Source organism: Pseudopodoces humilis, chromosome 15, assembly GCF_049639895.1.
Source record: "Pseudopodoces humilis isolate 2021_Gansu_Grassland_sample_001 chromosome 15, ASM4963989v1, whole genome shotgun sequence".
Classification (NCBI taxonomy): Eukaryota; Metazoa; Chordata; class Aves; order Passeriformes; family Paridae; genus Pseudopodoces; species Pseudopodoces humilis.
The window spans coordinates 18710762-18738614 of NC_142214.1; the positions used below are offsets into that span (position 1 = coordinate 18710762).

Below are 27853 nucleotides of genomic sequence, written 5' to 3' on the forward strand. Positions count from 1 at the left end.
CTGTTCCAAATCAGTCAGATGATATTTGCAATGAAGTCTTAGGGAGCCCAAAACAGGGGGGAAGAGGGAGAAGAAATCCCAGGGAAAGGCAGCAGCAGAGCTCCGGGGGGTGATGGAGGAACAGAGGCCCTGGGTAACCTCTCCCTGCTGTACCAGCACAGCAGATACAGCCTCTGACACTGAATTATTAAATTCTCCTGCTCTGGCCCATTTCTGCACAGGTTACAGGGATGCAGACACAGCAGGACCAGGATCCTCAGCCAGGCAGGAGGGTGGGAGAAGTTAAGGAGTGAAATTCAAGGAAAAGCCTCTGAGCACTGTGGGTTTGATCATTAATGACCTTTATTGGAGACAGGTGGGGTCATTTATTATACAGAAGTATCATCACACCATTCTCTTCCCATTTAATTCCTTTTAGTCTCCTTATAAATCTGTAGCAAAAGTGCACTTTGAACAGTTTTTAATCTATAGTATATATCTTTCAATATTATCTCTCAGTCAGGTATTTTATCTGTAAAAAGGTATCACCAGATATACAAAATACATGTCTAGTGTACTACATTACTTTTTGTATTTACTGTTTAGATTATTTTTAACTCAGTGCTCTCTTTGTTTTTCATTTTTTGCAAGACTCAGTGATGACAGTTCTGGTGGCATCACCAGGAGAGGACTCACAGCTTCTGTGTGGAGAAGGGGAAAAGATTCTTAGCCAGGAACAATTGTCACACAACAGGAACAAGATGACAAGAACATTTGCTGCTGTTGGATGTGTCTCTTAAAATGACAGTACTCTGTATAATAAAAAAGAATTAAAAAACCCAACGTCCATATTATATCTTCTGGAAGAGAGATGTGCCAGGAGAATGGAAGCTGTACCCAGCTGGAATACAATGGCAATGGTTCATTTGCATTTTGAAGGCAGGAGTTAATTGCTAAACATCACTTTTGTGGTCATGAGAGGAAGGAACAGACACAGGCAGCACGAGGAACTGGGAAACGCTGCTTTCCTGAGGACAGTGTTTTGGTAAAATATTGAATATCCTGCACAAGCCACAGAATTGCATAAGTTAGAGGTCCTCAAGAACAACAAGCACTGGGGACAGATGAGGGGCTGTGCTGGGGACAGCCACACTGAGGACACCCAGCTCAGGAACACTCATTCCCACTGGGAGGCTGGAGCCAGCTGTGACAAGCTTTGGCACAGCACCAGGACTTCACCAAAAGAAACTTGCGCAAGATTTTCTGAGATTTCTCACCAGCTTCCTTAGTCTTTTCCTCCTAGTTATCCATGAGATTAGAATATATAAGCACAATGGAAAATTGCTTCATTGCAGTCTTCAACAGACCAACGATTTCCCCTGGGAAGCAAGGCCTAGAGAGGTGAAACAATCAGAAGCATTTTAGGGGCTGTTATGATTCTCGGATGGAGACACAAACATCACCACCAATGACTGCAGCACTGACCAGGCAATGTCTGGTGGGTTGGCTGGTTTTCCTCCTCACCTGTTCATTACCCTGAAGACTCAGAACTCCTGGATTAGTTCCCTAAATACCCCTTCTCTTGGTTAACCCTTCCCAATTAGTGCTGCTCCAGTGGATTAGCATAGATTCAAAATGCAACTTGCAGCAAGTTTGCCTGGAATTGAGTGAAATGCGGAACAGATCCTGCTTCAGAATGAGGGCACTTCTGGTTTATGCAACAGCTCCAAGGAAGGCTGGAATCCCAACTTTCCTACAGCAGAGGTGGTCTTTGACAGGTCAGGGCTGCTCTGCTCCCCTGGAACCTGCAGCAACGGGGCCTGGAGGCAAAACTGCTGCTTGCAAAGGAAAATGCACAGCAGGAGAGGCTGGATGTGGAGACAGTTCTCTGCCTTCTGCAGGAGAAACAGAACAGCACAAAGAAGAGTACAAAAAGAAGCAGTGCTGTTAGTGTTCTCTAAACCCAAGAGAATGCAGAATGGGGAGGTTTACAATGCTGCAGAGAGAGGGGTTTTGTCTGCTTTTTCTTTATAAAAATTACAGACTTGACATTTCCAATATGTCTTAGCTTTGTACTGCTCGAGTCTGAGTCACCAAAAATATCCAGCAACCAGCTGCTGCTCAGATCCTAAAATATGCTTTCAGCTGACACTGAATATTGAAATCGTTCTGCTAAAATACAGAAAAACCATGGCAGAAACCAAGGTATAGCCTCAGGCCAACTTCAAATGGTAAAAAATCCTACAATGCTACTTTGAAATCTCTTCTTGAGTTCATGAACAAATAAGCAGCCAGGTTTCAAGTAGAGGTAACACAGATTTTGGAAGATAGCACGTAAAAAAAAAAAAAACCAAATCAAAAAGCCCAGAAAGAAAACTGGAACAAAAGCTCTTCTTGTTCTGGCAGTTCAGCACTAATCCTCCAAGAAGGGCAGGAGGGAACTCTCTCCTCCCCCTGGATCTGTCCTGGTCCTACAGCAACACCGAGGAACTGCTCTGCTGGCACCAATGTGTTCCACTCGGCCAAAGCTTGATCCCTTTTTCCTTGTGTCCATTTTTTGTGTCTCTTGTCTCAGTCCCTGGACTGGTAGAAGAGGATGTATCCAGATTCGGAGTTTTTGGAAATGTCTGACGTTAACCCATAGAATTCTTCAATGGCCTGGGCGTCAATTTTCTGAAAATTAATGGAAGTTTTAATTAGCTTCAATCAAAATCACAAAGCCTAAAAAGCCTTTTCCCACATAAATCATTATTCCCAGCTCTTGGAGGTGACCTGGAAAGCCAAGTGGTGTTGACACAGTGACCCTTCAACATCATCAATCCAACAAAACATTTTTTCCCACTTAATAACTTATTGATTATTGAAAAAGCAGCACATCAGGATGAAATAATAAACTTCTCAGAAGGGCTGCAGTCCTAAGCTGGACTACAAAACAAGTGATCCATGAAAATGTATCCTTAAAGGATGACATGGCATTTCTATATTTGCCTTTCTCACACTGGTGGTACCTTGCCTGAGTATTTTCTAATTAAATTATTTTATAATTATATAAAAAAAAAACAGTCACTAATCAGGCAAAAAGGTTTTTGTACAGCTGAAAGTACACGTTGTGTAGATTGAAAACTCAGCTAAAATAACTCTGGATTTCAAAGTTATTGTAACCCTTTTAAGGAGAAAAGTCCTGCAAGTGCTTTATGAGTTCTGTGGGTCTCATCTAATTATGATCTTTGGTCATAAGGGAGCTTTCCTAACAGGCAAATCCTTCTGGAATATTATCACAAGGTTTGTTTCTTAAGAAAAATTATGGTTTTCTGCACTAACAGAATAAAAATCTGCTTCTATTTCAAGTTGTGCAGAAAAGCTGCTTTGCTCTCATACTCCAAGCAGCAACTGGAGGGAATATTAAAGGGTTTTTAAAGATGCAGGTTCCACGTGTCGTGATCCAGGTCCTGAGCACAACTGGCTTCCCATCAAAGAGTTGGATCCTGCAGTGCAGAGTGGAATAAAACACTCCCAGGCACCTGTGCTGCTCAGCATTCCACTGGGATGGAGTTTTTTTATACCTTTAGGACTCTGGATCCACAGAAATGAGAGGCTGAGGAGGAGATGAGCCTCCATTTTCCTTTTATTCCCAAGGAATAAAGTTGAGGATGTAAAGAAATGTTCCAAACACAAGAAGCTCTGGGTTGAACACCTGCCCTGCTCAGGAGGAGCAGAGACCAAGCTGTGATTGCACCTTAAAAGAAAGGGACCCTGCTCTGCCTCCAGCAGGAGCCTCCTCAGCCGCAGAACCCATGTGGAGAATGTGAAATCTCTGCTCCCTGAGCAGATTTTGGCATCACCACGAGCTCAGCAGCACTGGTTTCTCCATGTGGCGCTGCCAAACAGCAGCGAGTTGGGAGCAGCCTTTTCCCAGCACAAGAAAATACAGATATGAGTTTTCAGGAGATGCATCAACTGCAGAAATTCTCTCTTGAAGAGATTTGTTAAACACCTTCTCTTAAAAAAAATAGAGAGGGGAAAAAAAAAAAACAAACCCAAAAAGACATTTTGTCTTTTCTCCATTCAAGGAGTGAGGGGAAGCTGAAATCCCCTGCTGAGGCTGGTGCATTTTCACACCATTTATTAACATAACGTTACTACAGCCTGTTAGAGGCACATTTTAACAGAAATGTAGTGAAAGAACCTCAGCTCCTGCAATATATTTAGCAGACAAGTCAAACATGTTTTATTTTAAGTGCCAACTCACTTGCCATGCAATCAAGCCTATTTCCACTACTCATTCTGAATGCAACTCAAACATTTGATCCATATTAATTCATGCCTCAGATATTTTTAGTTTCAGCACAGCAAAACTGACTTCCTTCTTTAATTTCACTATCCACAGAAAATGGAGTGGAACTGAAAGGGGATTATATAGATTTCATTCTTCCCATTTTTACTGACCAGATACAGTTTAACCCAGTTGTAACTTTAGAGTAACAATCAGTGGGTGTTACAACTTGTAGGATTCTGCAGCCTCACCTGGCATTAAAAATGATGTTTCTTATGAACTGAGATTAAACAGCCTTTACTCATTTCCAGCCATCTATTCTGGTTCTCCAAACCAAATCCAATTCTGGAATGCCACTGCCTTTGCTATCAAATCTCTTTATTTTTTAAGCAAAGCCATTCTGTGCCTCCCCTGAGTGTGGAGAGCTCCATGAACAGAAGTTTCCAGCTAAACACTGGGATGCATCTGGTGACAAATGTCAAATTCAAATCAGCCAGAGATCATTGAGATCAGGTTTCTCAATCCATTTTGCTCCATTTTGGATCCCCCTGGGACTGATTGCCCCCTGGAATTGCTCCTTTCCCCCACATGCTGCAGGATTTGGGGATCATCAATCTCCAATTCCATTGAGTTTGCCCTCCCATGAAATCCTAACACACAAATAAATCTGCCTTCCCCACTGCTGACATTTGCTGGGAAATGAGGACAAACTCCTTCCTATTTTCAGTTTGGAGCTGTTCATTCCCATCACTTGCCAAAAGTGCAATAAAGCTTTTTGTATTTTAGGGGGAAAAGCCTTTCCTGGGCTTTCAGCTGCAATATCTGTGAACAAGAGCTTTGCACTCACCTTTTCAAGCCTGTTTTGTTAGGTGGCCACACCTAGAATGTAAACCCTCCAAAAGAGCTTGGTTTTTATATATATATACATATATATATATATACACACAATATATATAATTCTAAATAAATTCTATAAAAGAAGATGAACTTGGAAAAGAAAAAAAAAAAGTAAGCCACAATTGAAGATAAAAAAGCAACATAAAGGGAAAAAATGGGGTTTTTTTTGAGAGGAGAGAACTACATGACAGCTCCTTGGATTTACTGCCCAATAACTGCACACATTTAAAAGCCATTTTTGGCACATCTATAAAAGTGTCAACAGTGTTTGCAGATAAACAGAAATTTGGCATAAAAATGAAGATACAAAGTAGAAGTGAATGACAGAAAACAAATACAGAATAAGAAGATGGCTATTTTACATCTTTTAAAATGTGAAGTTCATCTCCTGCATGGAAAAGACTGAAAACACTTGAATTTTAAAATATTGAGGTGAAAACTATTTCCAAAATTAGGTGACACAATTCTGTACTTGGACTATGATAGAAACAGGAAAATGAGTCCAAAAATATAAAAATTTTAGGAGAAAGGGAACTGTTGACAACCACACACACTGGGAAGCCACCCCTGATGCTCAAAGCTATGCAAAGATTGAAAAAAATTTAAAAATGGGGAATGTCCTACATTTTTATTTCGACACAAGCATGGATTTTGCTATTTAGACACTTAATCAGGCCTTGACCACGGAATCTCTGAGACAAACAATCTTTTCATCTTTACAAAAAGCAGCTCTGCTGTGGCATTTGTTCTACTGTTTGATATTTGCTTAATAATTATGTGAAATCCATGGATGTATAAAAATTGTGCATATCAGCCTTTACAGATATGTTGGCAGAAAAGGAAAAATTTCCTTGAGCTGTTTCAACATCATCACTAAAAATAATTTAATTTTTTAATTTGTTGGTGAAAAGTGACCCAAAAAAAGTGAGAAGCTCTAAAGTGCAGAAATGAAATGCAAGTTAGGAATGGAAAGGAGCCTAAAAATGGGCTGAAATCAGAGTTTTTGGGTGTTTTGTTGGTCTTTACCCACCTCTACAATGTCATCATCAAACAGCAGCCAGAAGCCGTGGCTCTTCACGATGGTGATGTAATGCCCACGGTTTGGGCCACTGCAGGAAAAAAGGATGGAAAATTTATTATCCAGGAGCCATTTCCCTGCCCAGGATCATCCCTGGCTGTCCCAGCTCCACTTCCCAGCTTTTCACATAATGCTGGTGATTTTTATAAGATTTTTTTGCCAAATTGCTTCAATTAAAATGTTGCTGTTGGCTTTTTGAAAATACAAAATATATTCAAAACACACGATGAGATAAATATTTCATACCATCATTCATAGATATTAAAATCCAAAATTAAAAATATTTCAATCTCTGTTTTGTTAGATTCACCACTGCTGAGTATTTTGACCACTGTAAAATTTTAAATTAAATCAGTTCTGAAATATTTAATTTCACAGCAGGAATTCTATTAATTCCCAGTGTGGTTTAACCTGACCACAGCCAGACCTGTGAAAGCTCTTCCCACTTTTCTGGTGGAAGTTTCCAATCCACAGAATGGAATTCCTTTGTTTAGGGCAACTAAATAAAAATAAATTTAAACTTAAACTTAGTTTGAATTTAAACAGAAGCAAAACTCTATGTGCAAAATATTTCAAACAAGTTCTGAGAACTCAAAATATTTAGAAAATCTCATTTATCTCAGCTCAGTAAGAACTGAGAGCAGGTGAAGAACCCCAAAAGCCCCACACAGGATAAAAGGTTTGAGAAAAAAGAAGGAAAACCATTTAATAATCTGAATTATTAATCACTATTATCCAAACATTTAAGTGCAGACACAGGTATGGCAAATAAAAACTACACAAGAAAATGGATTGCATGAGATCCTAAAGTGATAAAAACTGAATAAACATTATAACTGCACCACAACAAAAATATTTTAGAATTACATGAAGTTTATTTATACTAAATCTATGCATTATTAGCATTTTTCTCCTCATAAAGATATTTCAAAGCATTTATGTGCTGCAATAACTGATCACTTTAAAACTCACACTTCCCGAAAGCAGTTAGAAATATTTTTTCTCCTTCCATGAGGTTTTTTTTCCTAAAATGTTTAGAAATCTTTTCCTCTTTGCTTTTAAAACCAGAACTGCAGCTGCTAAAACTAAAATTTAATGAAGAAAATAAGGATATTTTAAAAACGCAGCAGTGCACAGCTTATTCCACATGATGGCACCAACTTCTTAAGAAACTTCAAGGTTTTAGGCAGCAGCAAGATGAAAAACATAATTTAATTCTATTTTACTAGGTGTTTTTCCAAGATTTCTTTTTCTTCCATTTAGATTTCCTGGAAAGAAAAAACAATTCCAGGAGATTTTTGTTGTTTTGGGGTTTTTTTAATGACTGCTTTGCTACAGCTCAAAGAAAGAACTTGTCTGATGTGCCACCGTGATGTGACACAAATGACAGAAAAGGACAAATCTTAGCCTCTAAAGTAAAATTTAAAACAGTAAAAATATAAAGTAAAACTGAAAACAGTAAAAATACAAAGTAAAACTGAAAATAGTAAAAAAACCTAGTAAAAAAAACTAGATTTTTTTTTTTAAAAAAAAAAATCAAAACACTTCCAACCAACCAGCTCCGAGAGCGCTCCCGCGTTGCCCAGCAGCGTTATAAAACACCACAGGGATGAGAGATTCCTTGAAAATTCCAAGGAAAAGCAGGGAATGTGCACAAGTACCTGCCACAGTGAACCACCACGGCCACCAGGTCGTACATCCTGTCGGGGTTGGTGGCATCCCCCGAGGTGTTGAAGAGCCGCAGCTCCAGGGGGAACACCACCCTGTAGGAGAGCTTGGTGTAGCGGTGCAGCTGGTCCATGTACTTGAACCTCTTCAAGTGCAGAGCCAGGATCATGGGCAGCTTTTTTACCCTCATTCTGGAGCACAAAAAAAAATAGATGTGAAATAAAGGAGAAGGATTAGAGCCCCTAATGGAGATTTGTTTGAGAATTTTGTTACGAGGAAGCGTCGTAAAAAAAAGGCATCCAAAATATTGGTAGGATTTTTTAAATGCTGCTTTTTCTCTCTTAGTGAGAATAGGAAATATTTATCCCAAATTATTATCAGCACAACTGACATCTGAATGCAGGACAGCTGCAGGAGAACATGGATTTTTCACCCATCAATGGGAAGAAAGAGCTGGAATAAATCTGTGTTGCTGCTCTGGCTGTGACCAAGTCTAAGGGGAGAAATAAGAGTTTTTTGCACCCAGCGCTCTCAGACAAAGCAGATGGGATGTTTTCCAGCAGCTTTAAGCTGATTAATGCTAACTGGGGAAAATGTGGATGTCTGGAAACGCCAGATAGAAATTCTTCAGAGAGAATCACAGAATGGATCCCCTCATGATGAGGCTGCCGTGAGGTTACTTGGTCTCTCCACTTTTCCTTCAACCTCAGACCTAGACAACCCTACCTTTTCTTTTTCCTGAATTCACCAGGTGTATTTGCCCAGAAATTTTAAGAGAACATCTCCCTCAGCCTGAATATTTGGCCCTTACCTCTTCTGTGCCTCCTGTTTGCTGCGGCACTGCTCACAATAGTATTTGTATTCACTGCATAGAGTTTCAGTGTTACTAAATCCCCTGTGGAAATCAGAGAGTGGCATAAGCAGGGATATTCCAGAGCATCCAGGTAAAAGCTGCTGCTGAAAATGCTGAAAAAAAAACCCCAAACAACAGACAGAGGATGAAGCTCCTTTCATTCATGGTGCTCCCAGACCCGTTTGATGGGTATTTGTCTCATTCCTGGGATGCAGCATCAATGTTTAGCTGGAAAAATCTAGAATTTACACCCTTAACTGCCTATTTTCTAGGAAAGGTAATAAACAGCACGAAGGTGATTGAGTTTTGTTTCCATCAGAAGCCATTCCACGTTTTTAGTGGCAGAAATTAAATGTTCACATCTACAGCCATTAGCAGCAAGGTCTGGATGATCCTTCAGCTCTCAGCAATTACAGATCCATTATCAGCTATTAAATAGCCAGATGCTGGATGCAAATTAAATATCCAAGCAGCTGATAAGCCTTGGATCCAGCAGACAAACACATGGAGCAAATGTCCATCAGGAAAAACCAAACTGACCCTAAACATCAGGGCCAGATGACTGAAATTCAATAAGAATATGAAAATAATCAAGAATTTATTGTGAAAGCAAACACTGTGTGTTTATTTTTGATAAAGCCTGATTGCATGATAAAATAAATTCAAATCTCCATAAAAGAAAGTGAAAATCAATCTTAGCCACCACTAGGATTTATTAACTACTAAAACCCACTAAGAAACCTTCCAAAACTCACAATATTTTACCACATGTTGCACCAGAGAATAACTAATCCAAGCTCTCTCCTTCTGACCAGGGAGAAGTTTTTTTCCATTCCCCAAAAGATTCTGTTTACCTTAGACAATGTGTAATTGATGTATTTTGTTCCACATCAACCGAGAGGTCCAGAAAGTCCTCATCTTTGCTACTAACCTTAAAAAAAAAAATAATAAGAAGAGATATTTGGTAACAATTGAGAGCTGGCAGATTTCTTTTAACCATTTCTGGAATGGTGCAGTATGATTAAAAATAAATGTACACACACACAGAGAGGCCTTTTCTCAAGGTAAACTAAAAGTGATTAAACGATCTGATGTGGTGTTAAAACCTGAAGAGGAGCATTAAGAAAAGAAGCAACGACAACAAAACCAAACCAAACCAAAAGCCCATGGAAAAAAGCACAAAACCATAAACCCCTCTCATGAAACATCTCTCCCCTTTGAGACTTCAAGGCACATCTGATTATTTCACTGGCAAATGCAGGTTTTAACCACTCAGAGAGCTCTCACTGGAGAGGTTTTAACCACATCCCATTTCCTCTGCAGCCTGATGCAGCTTTCTGCTGCATTTCAGGGTGTAACAGTCAATACTCAGAGGCAAGGCAGAAACAGGCAGATGGCTCCTCAATTAAATGGGTTAGCAGGGAGGAAAACCATCTTTCCATTTGTGGAACAGTCACATTTCATTGCAAGATCCTTGAGACAGAATCCTATTAATGTAATTTTTAGAGCTTCTCCTCACCACACAGCCATAACTTTAGATTTTAAATGCCGAGTACAGCCTTTTCTGTTGTAATCACTTCTTGGGTTTTTTTTTTCTCTCCCCATCTGGGTTTTCATATTTTTTTAGCAGTATTAAATCAGTGCATATGACTAGCTACAAATCCCTGGCCTGAAGGTGGTGTGGTTCTAATTCCAGACCTCATGGCACTTTTTTTGCTCTCAAACAGAGTAGCCAAGGACCAGCACCAAGCACAGAATTCCAGTTCAAGCAACTCAGTTCACCCCAGTGTTAAATTAAGAGCAACTCTCATGTAGAAACACGACATAAACTCTCAATCACTGACACAGGGAATAACATGGAGACAAAAAAGCAGCTTGGATCAGCCAGGTGCAGCTGCCTGGATGGAAAACAGGGAGGAGAAACAGGGAAAACACTGGGCTTTTTCTGGGCAACATACCTTAATGAGCATTGGTTTGAACATAGAGTCCTAAAATAGGCTATGCTCCATATTTTAATAGAGACAGTGCAATTTCATCTACCCTAATGAATGAAAAAGGGTGCTCAGTGTTAGGGAAACCAATCCAGAAGCTGGGAGAAAGCTAAAGAGGTGTGGTTTGGTGGTGCACGTACAGCCTCACAGTTAAGACATCTGGTTTCATTGGTTAGTGTTCCTTGGAAGATTTCATGGACCCACGTCAGATCGGGCTTGTCTCCTTCTTCACTCTCAATGCTGCCATTCTGGAGCTTCCCATTCTGCTTCTCCTGCTTCTTCTCCTCTTGCAGTAAGTCAGCAATAGTGTTCAGTAGGTAGTTTAGGAATTCGTGTGCATCCTGCTGCATGTAATTATCAAATAATTCTGGAAAGGAAGAGAGGGAGGAGAATGAGCAACTGCAGACACTTCCCACCACCAGGTCACTGTGGTTTTTTCCCTTCCCTCCTCTCCCCGGTTACACAGCTCTGGTGGCACTGGTGGGTTTGGGAAGAATTGCACTTTGTTGTTCTCTCAATGGTTATCCTCAGGTTGCAAGAAACAAACAGCTGAAAAATACCATTAAGGAAATTTAGTTTGGCCATTTCTCAGAACTGAAGAAAACCATGATTGGTTTGAGGTTTTTTGGTAGTTTTTTCCTTCTTTTCTTTAGAGAGGAAGACAAATAAAGAAATTCAGATGTGCTGCCTTGGCCCACTGCTTCATTAAGTCCAGCACCAAAGGGCAAAAATCCCCTACTGGAAGTTTGTTATCTTTTCAAGTTCAAGCAGAGGGCATAAATCAACATCCAGAGCTTTTCCTCGCCAAACAGCCCTGGGAAATGACCACCAGTTCAGATCCTAAGGAACTGATCCTACCACAAATGCAAGAGAACAGGCTATGAGGGGCTGGGTTTCTGGAGCAATGAGCTGCAGTGCGCTTTGTTCCTCCGGGGAACACCACACCAGTGTGGAATATCTGGATATGTGCAAGTCCAGAAACACAAATACTGAGATAAAGACAAGCTCACAGGACAAGCACAGACGTGGTGAACTTCACACCACAAAAATCTTCGAGAAACCCATTAAAACTTGACAATTTAGACTCCAAAAGAAACCTGAATTTAACATTTTTACATCCTTAAAAACACAGTAAAAAAATAATTTCTTCATTTACCATTTTCTTTCCTCAAGCGGGAAATAAATTTCTTGGGTGGGATGACTCCCACCTTCTTCTTTTGCGTGGCAATACTGTTGAAGAGATCAGAGAGGCAGGTCAGGAGGCTTTCCTTCTTTCGAGGTTGCACCTTGTATGCCAAAACTTTTTCCCGAAATGGCCGACAAAAATAAAGTGCCTGTAAGACCGAGTTGCAGTAGCAGGTATTGCCGAACTGGTCAAAAAAACAGAACAGAAGGAAAAAAAAAGGGGTTTGGATTAGGGCTGTCAAAAAGGAATGGTAGGAAGAGAGTTCATTTAGAGTGTCACACAGTGAAACTGGAGGAGTCACCTGGCAGAGCTCATTTACTGAGGAATACTGGTTGGAAATGGGGGAATCCTGGCTGGAAATGGGGGGAAATCCTGGCTGGAAATGGGGGAACACTGGCTGGAAATGGGGGGAAATCCTGGCTGGAAATGGGGGGAAATCCTGGCTGGAAATGGGGGGAATCCTGGCTGGAAATGGGGGGAAATCCTGGCTGGAAATGGGGGGAAATCCTGGCTGGAAATGGGGGGAAATCCTGGCTGGAAATGGGGGAACACTGGCTGGAAATGGGGGAAATCCTGGCTGGAAATGGGGGGAATCCTGGCTGGGAATGGGGGGAATCCTGGCTGGAAATGGGGGGAATCCTGGCTGGAAATGGGGGGAATGCTGGTGGGAATGAGGGGAAAGGCTGAGCCTTGTGACAGCAAGGGAAGGGAGAGGAGACAACACCCACAGGATACTGGGAATACACAGAAAAAATAATTAAGGGCCCAGCAAAGAATCAAAATTTGTGGAGACACAGCACTAGCCATCATCCTGAGAGGGGAGAGCCTGCTGGGGGGAGGTACCAAGGACACAAAATAAATAAATAATAAATTTCACAGAGTATTTTAAGTTGGAAGGGACCCCCCAAGGATCACTGAGTCCAATTCTTAACTGAACAACCCATACAGGGATCAACCCCGCTGCCTTGGCATTATCAGCACCCTGCTCTGAACAACTGAGCCAACCCCAGTGGCAAAACCTATTATAAATTCATAATAAAATCAATATTTCCTGCTCATAATGGAATGTTTTGAGCAGCACATGATGCAGGGCCATGCAGAGAGCAGCAGGTTTGCATCTGCCTGTGTCAGGACAGAGATAAGGCCTTGCAGAGGCTGCTCCTCGTGGCTGAGCAAGGAGGGACACCAGGATATCAGTTTATCACCCACAACAACACACCACAGCTTCAGAGCTACTGCTTCCAAAAAGAGAGACAAATTCTGCATTTGCCAGTCCCCACATATTCTGGTAACGAGGTTCTGCACCCCAAGAGCAACATATTTTAAATAAACATAAAGAATAAAAATCTGTCTACAGAGCAGACTGGTTTGAAGTGATACACGGCCACTGTTCCCCCAGATTGGGTGTGATTACTGCAGCAGAACGGTTTCAAGCTATTAATCACTTTGTCTGAAACAGAAAATGAACAGCTTAATTCATACAGCTCAAAAGGTCACAGATTATAGCTACAGTAACACCGATTTACACCATGTGCAAACAACAAGGAACAACAGTTAAAACTTATTGACATGAGGAAAACAAATGTGGAAACTAAACAAACACATGAATTACGATAGAAAACCACTCACATCTTTATCAGTGACCCTAAAAAAGCAAAGAAGCACCGTGCTAAATAAATTTGCACACAACACAAAAAGGCATCCCAAGTCTGAAGGCTTTTTTGAAGATAGGAGCTTCTTAAAATGAAAATTGAGATGAAATTCTGGAATGACGCCATTGTTCCATCCCTCTTGGGCTTTAGCAAATATAAGCTATTTTTACAGTTTCCCATAAATTCTGCAGTGGCTTTAGACACAGTTTAACAGAGTCAGGTTGGTTTAGCTCACTGATCCAAAAATTAAATAACTATTCAACCCAAAGTTTTGGCCTCCATTGCCCACGAGTTCAACACCTGACTGGATTTGCAGTGCAATCACACATTTAACAGCACTGATGCTGAAGCCATGAAACTGCCCTCTTTAAAATGCTCCAATTATTTCCAAATCATGAAAGAACCAGAAATAACTTCAGAAAAAACTCAGCAGAACAATGGCGTGAAAACACCGCCCTCAAGAAACCAGTTGCAAGGAACGAAGCACAACAGTGTTAGTCATGTTTTGTTCTTCAAAACAGAGAATGGATGGGGTTCTAGTAATTCTGGTTATTTTTAGGATGCTGTTTTTCCTCCTGACACCATTCAGTGCTCTGCTATTTGTGTCACAATTCCATTTTTTGCCGTTATGGAGCAAACCTCAGCAGCTTTGGAATGGCCACTGACACCCTGCTTAGGCAACAGGATTCTGTGTGTTTGGATAGCTGGGTGGCTGAAATATAAACTGCTAGAAACCCACACAAAGGCAATTAACTGGGTCTCTAATGAGCTCAATAAATACCACTTAGTTTGCCTTAGCTGGTGTGTGAAGAGATGAGCATCTCCCAGCTCTCAACACAACCCTGACGAGCAGAAGACAGAAATAATTCTGTTTCTAGTGAGTTCTGCCAAAATTGCATTTTCCCATCATAAACAGGATGCCACAGAACCACTGCTGCTCTGAACAAACCAGGAGCAACATCCTCTGCACAGTTAGTTCAGGCATACAACTCTGCTGCCCCTCAGCTCCCAGCCCAGAACACACAACCTGCAAAAATTCAGCTTTTTGGAGGGTTCATGGCTACACCAGGCTGCCAAAAATCCAGATTGAGTATTACTACACCAAGGAATTATCCACCCAGTCCTTGTCATTCATCTCCTGCACAAAACTTCCTCTCCTCCCACGAGAAGGGCGTTTTTAGAAAAGTAACACATTTTCATTTTAAAGCCTCCCCTGCACTGCAGCATCAGTGGAAAATCTTCTCTGGAACAGCATATGAACAAATGGACACACTTTATTATTTCCAATTTTCCAGCTAAATATTAAAATCTTGCAATTAAAAATGTAGTGGAGGAAGAAGGGTTCTCTCGCAGACTTTACGAGAAATACATTTATTTTTCTGTGTTTCAGATGAAATTAATTATCTTGGTTAATAAGAACACTGCAGGATGTGGTGTCTGTGCTCAGCCCCACTCTAAGTGAGAAGTTCCCATCAATCAAGTTCTCGGAGAATCCTGCTAAACTCCAAATTAGGATGTGAATTAAAAACCAGTATTTTAAGCATAGAAAATTCACTTACATTGACCAAGCCAAAATAATGCTCATTCACAGGGAACTGCTCAGGACCAATCTCTTTCTCCAAAGCAGAGGCATTGGCGCCCTACAAAAAACAATATTTATGTTAGAGAAAATACAAATTTACTAAAAAAACCCCAAAGATTAGGAAATAATTTAATTCCACTAAAAATCAGTATTTTGTGTTCTTCAGAATTAAATGAATATGATGCTGTGTTGGCATAAATGTACCAAGGTTTCACTTAAAAATCTCAATTTCATCAGCTAAAATGAGTTATCTGATCTAACAGAATGGTTTTCTACATTTGAGTTTATTTGGAAATTACCACAATCAGCTGTTGTCACTTAAAACACCAAGTTGGCCACAGTGACCTAGAAACAGCAACTTCATTTAGTCAAGAATGCACTGTAAAACTAAAGAAACTTATCCTGTATTTTTCTAGCTTTATTTTGCAAGATATTATGGACAAGTGAAGTTTTGGATTACAAACCCCCAGAAGAATGGAAATAAGAGTTTTATCACAGGTCACCTGAAGGTGCTTTGGTTTTGCTACATTTAATTTCAGGGTGATGTATGAAGCTCACAGTGAATTTTGACACGTCCTTGAGTTTCCAGCAGTACAATGAGGATGGAATTTGCTGGTTTTTATACAGCTGAAAAACACCACTGCTCTTATTTGGCATATAAAGCAACAACTAAAGCAATCCAATGTTTTTATTTTGAATTTTAACTTGGTCCACTTTATATTCACAGTGGTTTCTTCATCTCTTTCAATTTTCAACAACAACACCCTATGGATGGGAGTATCTTGGGATTTGGTATCTTCCCTCATCCCTCTCCACCTTCTTTAATGTTTCTTGATGATGTTCCAACAATCCTGAGCTCCTCTGATGCAGAATCCAAACACTTTGGATTCCTAATTCTGTTTTAAATGCCCAAGTCACTCCAATTCTAACCTTGTGCAAACAGAAATCCTTCTGAGCCACCTTCAGACACCTCAGAAAAACATTAAACTGAACATTACAGTCCAGCAAAACTCAATTAATTTATTCCCCTGAAGCTACCAATGCTTTTTAATTGCTGACCAAACATTTCCATTATCTCCCTATTAATATAAACCACAAGTAGAGACTGTAAGGACAGTTCCATCCAGATTGTCTTTAACAGAGAAATAACTAAAAATTTCCTTAAAAAAAAAAACCAAAAACAGGAGAGAAACCAAGAAATAATCTGCTTTAACAGTTGTAGTTGGATGTTGCCCATCTGATTTACAGTGAGTTACATTTCTCTAAACAGATAAAAAGAGGCAGGCTCAGAACTGGGTACTCCAAACCCCACAAAACATTCCCAGGGTGCTGACAGATTTACAGGCAGAGCTCTGCTCAAGCAGCAATTACACACAACATTTTTGAGGCATCAGTGCCAGTTCAGTCAGCTCCTTTCATTTGTTTTCTTGCAGTTATTCCCTGCTTCCAAGGAGCTTTTTCCCCTCCAATATCTCCCCCCAAAAAACCCAAAATGAAAAAAAAAGGGAGAACCATCAGCAAGGAGGATTTGCTGACATCCAAAGGTTCCCTCAGCTCTCCACTTCCATTGCTGTGATCCACAAAATGATCCCATTTTCCTTTAGGAAATTGTGTAATTGGAGATGATTCTCAAAATTCCATGGAAATGCACAAGAGGTGAAAATTCTGGAATTTTCAGCCTGGAAATCAGAACTGGCTCCTGCTGAGGTTGTTTTGCTCTTCCACGCTGCATGTTTGGAGATTAGGAAAGGAGGATTTGTGAAACCCTGTGAGCTTGTGAAGTTCAGTTTCAATTTCTCTGGAGTTTCCTTGCCCCCTCCATGATCTCCAATATTTTATCAAGGAAACACTGGAGAAAAGCCCATGAAAGGAGGTACCAAACCTCACAGAACCAGTGAAACCTGACAGCACAAATGCTCCAGCTGGAAAAGAACACATGGAATAAATACCTGAACAAATAAATAAAACCGCAAGAACTGTAATTTTTAATAAAATTATGATAACCTATCATAAATCAGGATTGTCAACCAAGCCACCAACTTGTAACCTGACAGGTTACAGGTGAGTTTTTTTCCAAGTGTTTCCTTGTATTTATTGCCCAAATTTTATAAATTTGGGTAAAGTAACTGCAGAGGCAGATTAAAAAAAATAAGGTTTCATTAAATTAGATTATATTTAATTTATTATTTATAATTGAAACTGTAGATGCCTCATCCCTGGAAGTGTTCAAGGCCAGGCTGGAGCAACCTGGGATAGGGGAAGGTGTCCCTGCCCATGGAATGGGATGAGCTTTAAGGTCCCTTCCAACCCAAATCATTCTGGGATTCTGTGATGATTCTCAACTTTTTTGCCAGAGAATACTTGAAATTCATAAAATCCTAAAAACCCTAAAACAGGACTCAAAGCACTTGTGGGAGGAATAAAAAAAAAAAAAATCACAGATTAATCATAAATAGTTCTGAAGATGCAAACTTGCAAATTAAACAGTGAAAAAGCTCCAGGAAACGCAACGCCCAGCACTCCATGGAAAAATAAGTGCCTTGCAGAAGCACAGATGATTCACCATGGAATCAGTGTCCAGGAGAACTGCACTCAAAAGGATTTGGGGGCAGAAATCCTCTTTATGCTGAGGGCACCACTTGGCCTCGGTCACGTTTTGGAGGAAGGTCCAGAACTGCAGGCAAAGTCCAGCTCCTCCCAATCAGGGATCTTTGCAACTCAATTAACAATTGGCCAATTAACCCAGTGCAGATGAAATCTGGCCCAGCTTGAGCCATGTCCTGCTGCAATGAGGCTTTGCTGTCACATTGACAAGTGTCACACACTTTTTCCCACCCCAGCTATAAGATTTTTTTCTGTCTGCCACAGATCACATGAATATTTCCTCATGAGAAACAATGCACCACACTTCATCATTCTGGAAATATAAACGTCACATCTTGTCTATTGAAACTGAAGTGGCAAGTGTCCATAATATGAAATTTTATTTTATTATTTGGGGAATTAATTTTATTAGATTGGGGAATTAAGAAATGCACCTCTTTGGGGTGCCACAGCCAAAGTGTTCTGCATTTTGTGGTACTTTGCACACCTAAAACCAGAAGAAAATCAATACAGTTTTGCTAAACTACATCACATATTGTGGGAGCAACAAGAAATGCCATGAAAAAAAATCCCTCATTCATAGCTATTGAGCTTGCTAAGCAAACACTGAAAAATAAAATACAGCTGAATATAAAGATTAATGCAGATTAGAACTGACTCCTCAATGCTAGTGCAAGGCAAATAAATAAGTATTTTAACAACCTCAGAAGTACATCCTTGACTTCTGTGAGGTGCAAGGAAATGCTCTCAGCTCTTCAGGACCATCAAAGCCAGCCCTGTGAGCAGGAATAAACCCAGATTTATACAATACACAATTACCCCAGGAGGAAAACTTCCCCCTCATTTAACTACGTGGTAATAGTGATTTACTTACATAATGAGATGTAAATTTAGCACTTTCATAGTGCTGGGGGAGGAGACAACGGAAGTTTCAGCACTTGTAAGCAGGATTTTCAATTTTCTGGGAATTGCTGGGACTTGAAGTGTTGTCTCAGAGCTCCCCTTTTCTCACAGAACTGGCTGTGCTTCCACAGCTCTGGAATTATCAGTCAAACAGGAAAATGAAAAACTGCCTGGCCCATCTCAACTATCACCACTTTAGCAGGAATACACACAGCTAAAAATGGCCAAGAAAACCCCCAAAAAACATCAATCAAATATTTCCTGTCATAGCTGCAGTCATTTTGCTTTATGCATATCAGCTAATTAAAAGAAAGGCCTATCCAAGAACATTTGTGCTGACTCAAAAGACAAAGAACACCCTCAAAAAAAAATCTAATACACCGAATATTGAAGTATGAAATTGTTGATATTCAAGTTTTTCTCACTTTTTCATACCAATGCAGTGAGGGACATCACCCCAATTATCTTGATTTTAAAATGTAAGAAAAGGCTGATGTGGCACTCTGGTGACAAGGTGGGGATTGTCAGGTTGGACTCAATGATCCTGGAGGTTTTTTCCAACCTAAACCATTTTGGGATTCTATTCCATGCTCAGATCTGGATGAGATATAGAGAAAATAGCATTGGGGTAAACTAATATTTACCCTGAGAACACTCAAGGCAAGTTTTATTGAATGTTGTAAAGGAAAGGGATGTGAAAAGAGCAGTTTCAAACCCTGTCTGACCAAGCCACAGTGAGGCACTAATCCCACAGTATTCCTGAAATTTTAACTGGATAACCCATCAAAACCAGAAGAGAGATCTATCAACTCTTCCAGCTTGTAAGCTCTTAGTGATTTTTGCTCAGTAGAGAAGTCTTAAAGATTTATTTCCAGTTCAATGCAAGTGGAATAAATACTATTCTGTTTCTTAGCCAGTGGTAACTCACTGAAGCACCAAAAGGAGATCACTGAGCAGATAATTAGGCATTATTGGCCTTTGCAGAAAAAAAATCCTATTCCTGCAAAGAAAATGAGGGTTTTGCATAGCCTAGATTTAACTGATTTCAGAAACTGGAAATGTATTGAGTTTCCAGGGGCATCAAGACTTGGTGACTTTAAACTTCCTGGATTTGTAATTATTCTTACAGATCAAAGGCTCGTAGGTTGCATCCACTTATCTGACAGGAACCAGAGGAGTGCTCAGTTTTCTCTGTATTATATTCAATTAGCTTTGTGGTAGAAATTGTAATTAGGCTCTGAGTTAAAGAGTTTTGGTGAAGCTGTGGATGAATAAAAGCTGGGAGTGATTAAGAACAGCCTCACAGCTCAGAATGGGAGAATTCCACATTTCCAGCATCCCAGTGGTTCCTGCTTCAAGTTACAACCTCTTCCCTTTTTAGCAATATGAGTTTTACCAAGTTTCAGTGAAATCCTGATCAACCACAAACCTTGGCTGAGAATTAGTGGACTGTTATTGCAGACTACCTGATTTTTTCCCTTGAACCAACACTTTCCCACTTGGCTGGAATCCACATTTCCATTCCCAAATATCTGCTTTCTGCTGCTCTGGAGGTAACTCTGCACATGTGAGGATGGTTAGAAAAGCAGAAAGAAGGTGAGGAGACCTTCTGAGCATAGATCAGCTGCTGCTGCAGCTCCAGGAAAAAAAGGACCAAAATTAGCACAACTCTGGGTCAGGATCCTCACTGTTATTCTGAGCTCTTGTCAAAATAATCAGGTCAATGCTGTGCTGCAGCTCAGCAAACTGAGCACTGGAGCTGGAAAATGAGGGAAAAACCCACAAAGCAGGGAAAGAGATCCCAGTGCCCTGAGAGTTCCTGGCATTTACCTCTGACAAGTTCTGAGGGGCTCTAATTACACAGGTTTTGAATTCCCAGTGGGTTTAGAACCATTTCATAACAATCACTAGCTCAACACAATGACAAAAAATACTCAGGATCTCTTTGGTGTCATTGACAGACACAAAAATTCAGAAAGACTTGTCAAACAAATGCCTCATGAGGTTTTAATTTATGGTTTTTAACAGGGATGAAGCAGCTGCTTAAAGTACAAGGGAATTAATTAACTAAAATAGTGAAGTCCTACTAATATTTTCAAAAATACAACTACAAACTTACAGTTTGGTCTTTTTTCAATATTGATCCCGCCAAAATCTACATTAATCTTTTTTTTTTGTTGTTAAAATTTGCTGTGCTTATTTTGAACATTCCACTACTTTAAATGGACACAGATAAATATATACACCCCAACAGCTGCTCCATTTACAGTTCATTTGTGGACAGTGGCAGACTGTCAGAAGAGAACTTTTCAAATCTGGATGTGTCTCCCAAAATTTCAGAAAAATTTCTGTCTGTTCATTGTATCCTGCTGAAATTTAGTTCTCTATGCCTGCCCCCATCCTTCAGCTGCTTTAGGCCTCTCTAAAACACACCCAAGATGAATTAATTCCATTAGCTCACTTTCAACAATCAATTAATTTAAAGCCCTCTCCATACAGCCCATTCAAATTGGAAGATTCAGCCTTTCTTTAAGGATAATTACTATTATTTTAGCTCAGTACAAAATATTCATTTCCACATTACCTGATTTTTATGCATTTCTCTCTTTGCAATGAATCTAATTCAGTTCAAATGAAGGAATTAAAGGCTCTTAACTCGAGGTATCTCTAACTTTTCACTGCAGCTGGATGCACACCCAGAAGCTGTGTAGCATCACTGGAATAAAAACCTGATGAAATAAAATCCCTGAAGATATTCTGGCTTGGACTCCACACCATCCTAACTCTTGGACTGGAACCAGCTGCTTCCCACTGAGCACCTGCCTGCAAAAGACATTTCCCTTAAAGAAATGCAAAAAAAATGGAAAAATACCTACAGGATTTCAGTGTCCTGGTGCACAAGTCTTGATCTCTAATTACTCATTTGGCTGTTTCCTATTAACAAATGAGAGTAGGAGAAGATTTAGCCTTTAAAACAAGCTTTTAGGTTGTGCAGAAAGGCTCCAAGGGACATCATTGTGCAGCACTCCAGATTAGAGGAGCCGCTTAAACCCACTGCTGAGGAGTTGTTTTAAGAGTGAATAAACAAATCAAAACAAAAAGGGGGAAAAAAAAAGAACAAGCAGACCAAGCCAGAGCTACTTAAAACCTTTCAGGAAAAATCTGCATGAGCTGATGCACAAGTCTGCCTGCATTTGCTGTATTTACTGAGATAATAGTTCCAGCTTCAGGACTATTCAAACTGCCCTGGAGGGAAGTGGAAATGGAGCAGATTGGGGTTGTATTGCTGCAAGTTTATAGAACACACTGTCATGGTTTTCTAAACACAGATTAGATGTTGCTTTCCCCATCCTTTAAAACTCCTTGGCTGTGGAGCACTGAAGTCAGATAAAAAGAGTTGTCAGCTCGGGATTTGAAAGGATCCCTTTTCATGGATCCCAGAAGGCTGTCTATGTTCCAGGCATAACAAATTACTGTAAATGGAGCCTTGGACTGCAGCACTTTGCCTGCATAAGCACTCCAAACAAAGTGATAATCCTGAAAGGAGCAGTGTCACAGACTATCCAAGGCTCCGCACTTCCGAATGTCACAGAATCTTCCTCCTGTACCCATTTCTAGTAGGGAGGAAAGCTCACAGAGCACCCTGGCTGCTGCCAGGTCACCCAGAGAAACCCAAAGTTGCTGTATTTCTGAAGAAGTTCACTCCTATGAAGCCTTAATTGGAGTAGGTTTAAATCAATGAATGCAGGGTGCTTTGTAAACTCCTCCAAGCAGATGTTTATTCCATGAGGAGCTGGTCCTGCAAGACCCACAGGATCCACACCTCCAAAGGCAAAGCAAGGCCCACACTCTTGTGAAACCCTCTCAATTGATGCTCTTTAAATGAGATAGCAAAGCTGGGCTCCAGTGAAAAGAACCTGTGGAAAGGATGCTGGAGAAAGGGCAGGAAAAGCAGAGCCACTGCTTAGTGCTGACCTTTGTCAGCAGCTCATTCCCCTCTTCACCTCCTGCATCCCACATCACACTGCTCCCAGTTCATCCCAGTCTTCTCAGCTCCTGCATCCCACATCACACTGCTCCCAGTTCATCCCAGTTCAGCCTCCTCAGCCCCTGCCTCCCTCACCACCAGTGCTCCCAGTCCATCCCCCAGATTTCTCCACCCACAAGATCGCTCCCGACCTTGTGCTTCTCCCAGTGACCCAGTGACACACACAGGAGTGGAGGCTTTGCCAGCACAACTCTCAAACACAAACAGCTCCCAGCTGTGCAGGGCCCAGTTTTTACCAGCATTGTTCTTTTGTGAGCTGGCAGCGAGATTTCATCAGGAGCCTCACACATCAAACAGTGCAGGGACAATGCTGTGGAGAGTGAGGAAGTGGATGCTGAGGGAAGGCAAAGATTTATAAATAGGTTTTTATTTCATTTTTAAGTAGGTTGTAACTTCAGCTATTACACAGACACAGAGCAGTAAAATTCAGTTGTGTGGCAAATCAATGGATCTGAATGGGGAAATTCATTCACAGCTCAGTGTGTGAGAGGTTAAGTGGATAAATCATGGAATAGTTTAGCTTGGAAGGGACCTTAAAGCTCATCCAGTGCCACCCCCTGCCATGGCAGAGACACCTTCCCCTATCCCAGACTGTTCCAAGCCCCATCCAGCCTGGCCTTGGACACTTCCAGGGATCCAGGGGCACAGCTCTGGGCACCTGTGCCAGGGCCTCATCACCCTTAATTCCTTCCTTTCTAGTGGAAATCAACCCACTTTTAGTTTAAAGCCATTCCCTCTTGTCCTTTCATAACAAAGTTTATCCCTATCTGTTTTACAAGCCCACTTTAGTTATCCATGATAAAAGGAGCTGGAAATATAAAATACAGCATAGAAACAAACCATAATGATGTACAGTGCTGCCTTTATTTTGGCAGCAAGTGCAGGAATCCCCCAAACTGACATCTGCTGGAGCAAGCACTGAAAACCATTTATTTTTTAATAGCAACAAGACAGTGAGTGATGTGCATGTAAACAGATGAATCCAAGGCAATAAAAGCATTTGCTCTGAATCCTGATTAAAGAACCAAAAAACAGAGATTCAATAACACAGAGCACACCTTGAACAAGCTACACTCTGTTCTTTTAGCATCTTTCCCCAGGTATTCACACTTGATTTTTAAATGGTAGCAGCTCTGAAGTAGAAGTCCTCCAATATAATCAAAATACTTTGCATAAATGAACAACAGAGTGCCCAGTTTCCTCAACTCCATGGCACAACACAGCTGGGATCTCTCATGATCTCTCATTTTCCTCAGAACAATTAAAACATGAAGTTTTAAAAGTTTCTAGACAATAAATGCAGGCCTCAGAACAGCACAAAAGCTCATTTACGTTTTCAGGATTCCTGTAAAATCCTAAAGCTCATTCCAAGGGAACCTGTGTGGTCCATCTGAACTGCAGCCTGGCTTTGCTTCCAGCCCCAAACTGTCAGAAACCCAAATTCTGCAGCAATAAACACCCATCACACACAGCATTAAACCAGAATACAAACAACACGTGGGAAAACCTTGAAGTGACCTCCTCCCTGCTTTCCAAAGGGTTATGTATTTCTTTCCCCCCTAAAACAATTATTTTCAGTTATTTTCAGGCTGGGTTTTAAGTGCAAAGATGAATATTTTGTTTATTTTAGCTTAACAAGTTGTCAGTCAAGAAGCAGAGCACTGCTGGAGACAGAAATCTGCTTAGCCAGCTCTACCTCCACCCTCCCATCTTTCAGTGATAAAAATAAATGCTATGAATGTTAATTCTCTGATAAAGCCAAACCAAAGTCCTACAGCTACAGGTGACAGCAGGGAGGTGACATTACACACCAGGGACACCACAGCCCTGCTTGAGCTGCCCAGTGTAAATTATTCAGGTGGCAAATGGAAATGTGACTTACAAATGCTGCAGCCACCTCCCCTCCAGCACTGAAGTCAATAATTGTGTCCTGATTCAGAGTATGTAAGACAACCCCCAATTTGTAGCCTGGATTGGAGCTCTTCAGGCATGTCCTACTGGTTTAACAAACAATTAGACATTAATCTAAAGGAAGTGGCCCTAATTGCCCACAAAGTAACAATATTTCACTCACAGCTTACTACAGACTCCTCACAAGCTGCCAGCGAGGAAAAGCCCAGCTCCAGGCTTTGCACCTTGCTCTGTTTCTCAAGTTCTGGTCTCCTTTTCCAGAAGTTCTGTCAATTCAACAAAATCCTTAAATTCAGACTCAAAACCTCAGTTCTAAAACTGTCTCGGGGAACAGAAAACACATCCTGGCTCAGACCCATGGAATTCTGCCCTCCTCACTCTCTCCTCAGCCAGAGAGGATTCCCACCTGTTCACCCAAGACCACAGATCCCCCTTTAAACACTTCTGAAACAGCAACTGTAATTTTTTTAACACAAAAAGCCTCATTTCTGTTGCCATTTCCCTCAATCCTCCAACTGCCTGCAAACAGAAGGAAAAACCCCAGAGCCCAAGGCAAAGGGAAGGGCTGGGACACAAAACTGGTGGCAGGGAAGCAGAGCAGGGGCAGTGGCTCTTGATGTTTTTTCCATGTGGTGTCAGCAGCCTCCCCAAGCAATGAATCACATCCAAATGAACAATCCCTGCTCCCTCCCAGCTCCCAGTCCTGGCCAGGCTGGAGCTGCCACCAGAATGTGATGAAATCCTGGAAAAAGGGAACTGAGGTAATGCCACCACCCTGAGGCACAGCAGAGCTGATCCATGGGCAAGGTATTTTAGGGAGGGGGAGATGATTCAAGTTCAGCCTCATTACTGGCTGCTAATGAGCTCTAAATTTAATTTTTAAAGAGATATTGGAGAGGAATGGTGTGGCTGAGCAGTCAGCAACAGCAGTCCCTGTGATGTCTGACAATGCCACAAACCTGGGTTTCACTTTTCCAGCCTGGAGCACAGATGATGACTGGAAATGCTGGTTAAAACTACATATTTTACTAAAAAAAAAATGTAAAGTCCTGTACAATCACTACAGATTAGCACAATCCTGAGGAAAGCAGTTCCCAAAGGGACTTTGTTCATGTATTTCAATGTTTTTATAAAGAAGGCTCAGGTTTTTTATATACCTTTATGACAAACCAAACAGTATTTTTACTTGCTGGACATGCAAATAAACTGATCTAGTTTTAAAATACAGCACCCAGATCTTAATTTCCTGGGCTAGATGAGGGAATAAATGTTAATATTGACAGTAAATTTAGCCAAGCTACACATGCACGTAAAACACTGATGTTAACAGATTCCACAGCATTTGATTAAATGACTAATTAAGAAATTTTGAAGGCTGTTTCATGTGATTACTTAGTGCTACCAGCACTGCTCTACAATTTCTGCACAGAACTGAAACAGCAAATTCTCCACTTGAAACACAATGAGGAGAATCTGCCTCCCCAGAGCTGTAACATGGAAAAGTTCCTTGGAAAAAAACACCCCCAGAACTTCAGGAGTGGGAGGCTACAAGCACCTGCCCAGCTTCCATCCTCCATCCCAACCAAAATCCAGGCAAGCACAGGAGCAAAAATCCCACTCAGGTCTGTCTGCACAGTCACAGAGAAAAGTTCTGCCTTCCACCTGCCCTCAATCCCAGGCTCAGTCAGCTGCTCTCAGGAACGTATCCAAAATATTCCATGGATTGAGTCAATCCCTTGCCTCTGGGGTGCAGAACTCCACAGCAAAGTCATGACTCACCTCTCATGGCCTTAATCTCACCTGTGTCTGTGATGGGCAATTAAAAAATACAAATTATGCAGGAAAAAAAAAAAAAACAAACCAAAACATTTAGTGAGACTGGGGAAGGATAAAGTCCTGGGAAGTCTTCTCCCAGAGACTTCCAGTGAGGTCTCCATAGCCAGGGATGTGAAGAGATTAAGGTCTCTTGGTAGGGGTGTGAAACTGCAAAAACCCAGTTTGTACTGGGCCTGGAGTTAAATTGGGAGTTAGCAGCTGCATGGACAAGTACGAAAATACTATTCCTTTTCCACACAGGTGAAAACAGAGCCAGGAAATCGGTGTGGAACAATCCCTGCCGAGCTTGCAGAAGGAGATGGAAACCTGCCCTTGGAGCAAGGAAATCGTGGGGTTATGAAAACCAAACTACTCCAAGTGGGCACCCCCAGCCTGACCCTCTGCTGGATTTGGGAATTCCAGCTCCTGCTGGAGCTCAGAGCGAGGCAACTCCTCCCAGAACGTTCTTTGGGCAGCTTTTGGTGTTTCACTGCCGGGCTGCGATATTTCACTGTGAGTCAGCTGCGCTCCGGCGCCAGCCCAACCACTTGCTGGGCTCTGTTTACACAGCAGCGTAACTTCATTAAAAATTCTGCATAATCATGCAATTACCGGGCTGCCTCTTGCCCTGGCAGCAGGGACGGTCCCTGCTACACGCATGCACGTGGAGCGATTGCAGAGATTTGATAAACGAGTAGAACGAGCTTTAAAATGAACTCATTTATCACAACAACCCACTACGACCTGGACGCGAGGCCAATTAATGCTCGATAATTCCTTTTCTCTCCGAAAGGCAGCCCGAAAAACATTTCAGGGCACAGGCGGCAGCAGACACACCCACCGGGAGCGCCGAGTTCGCGTTTCTGCCGAGCTTCCAACACCTTTCCCACCGGGATTTCAACCCGATTATCCCAAATCCCTGCGAGCCGCGGCCACGCTGGCACCCGCGCTCAGCCCGGCCGCGGCTCCCCGCGTTCCCCTCGCCCTTCCCCGGCACGGCCGCTCCGCCCCGGCCCCCTCAGACACCCGGAGCCGGCGGCGGGGCCTCCCGCACCGGTGGCTCTGAACCGCTTCTGCTTGCTCGCACGGCGGGCGGGCCCTCCCCGCCGCTCAGCGCGGGGCACAAGGCCGGGAGCCCCCGAGGAGCGGCCGTGCGGGGCCGGGCGGCCGCGAGGGCTCTCACCATGGTACAGACGGCGGCGAGTCTCCGCACCGTCACCAGCGCCTCCATCCGCCCCCGGCCGCCGCCATCTTGGGCCGCGACTGACAGCGCCAGCTGCGCACCCGCTAACCGGCCCGGCCTGTGCGCCGCCGAAACGGCGCCGCCCGCGCCGCGCAACCGGCGTTCCCAGGCGTTCTCGGTCCGGGGGGAACGGGCTGGGGAACGGGAATGGGAACGGGAATGGGAACGGG

General features: G+C 41.9%; 1 protein-coding gene across 1 annotated transcript; it reads right to left on the bottom strand.

Annotated features, from left to right (window-relative positions):
• Window positions 1-330: 330 nt before the first annotated feature.
• Window positions 331-27718, bottom strand: LOC102103811 (ubiquitin carboxyl-terminal hydrolase 12-like). The gene is made up of 9 exons (XM_005527392.3): window positions 27624-27718; window positions 15137-15217; window positions 11896-12109; window positions 10880-11106; window positions 9603-9679; window positions 8707-8790; window positions 7889-8086; window positions 6180-6258; window positions 331-2652 (listed from the first exon to the last, which is right to left on the bottom strand). Exons 1-9 carry the CDS (start codon window positions 27669-27671, stop codon window positions 2551-2553), a joined length of 1110 nt encoding a protein of 369 aa, XP_005527449.1. The 5' UTR covers window positions 27672-27718; the 3' UTR covers window positions 331-2550.
• Between the last annotated feature and the right edge of the window lie 135 nt (window positions 27719-27853).

Bases quoted from the DNA above. Each gene is read 5' to 3' on its own strand.
- LOC102103811 (XM_005527392.3), bottom strand. From the start codon at position 27,671: ATGGAGGCGCTGGTGACGGTGCGGAGACTCGCCGCCGTCTGTACCATG. The intron at 11,107-11,895 runs GTAAATGAAGAA...CTTCCTTTCCAG, and splicing joins CCGCTTGAGGAAAGAAAATG to AATTATTTGATAATTACATG. The intron at 2,653-6,179 runs GTGGGTAAAGAC...ATTAATTTTCAG, and splicing joins TTGATGATGACATTGTAGAG to AAAATTGACGCCCAGGCCAT.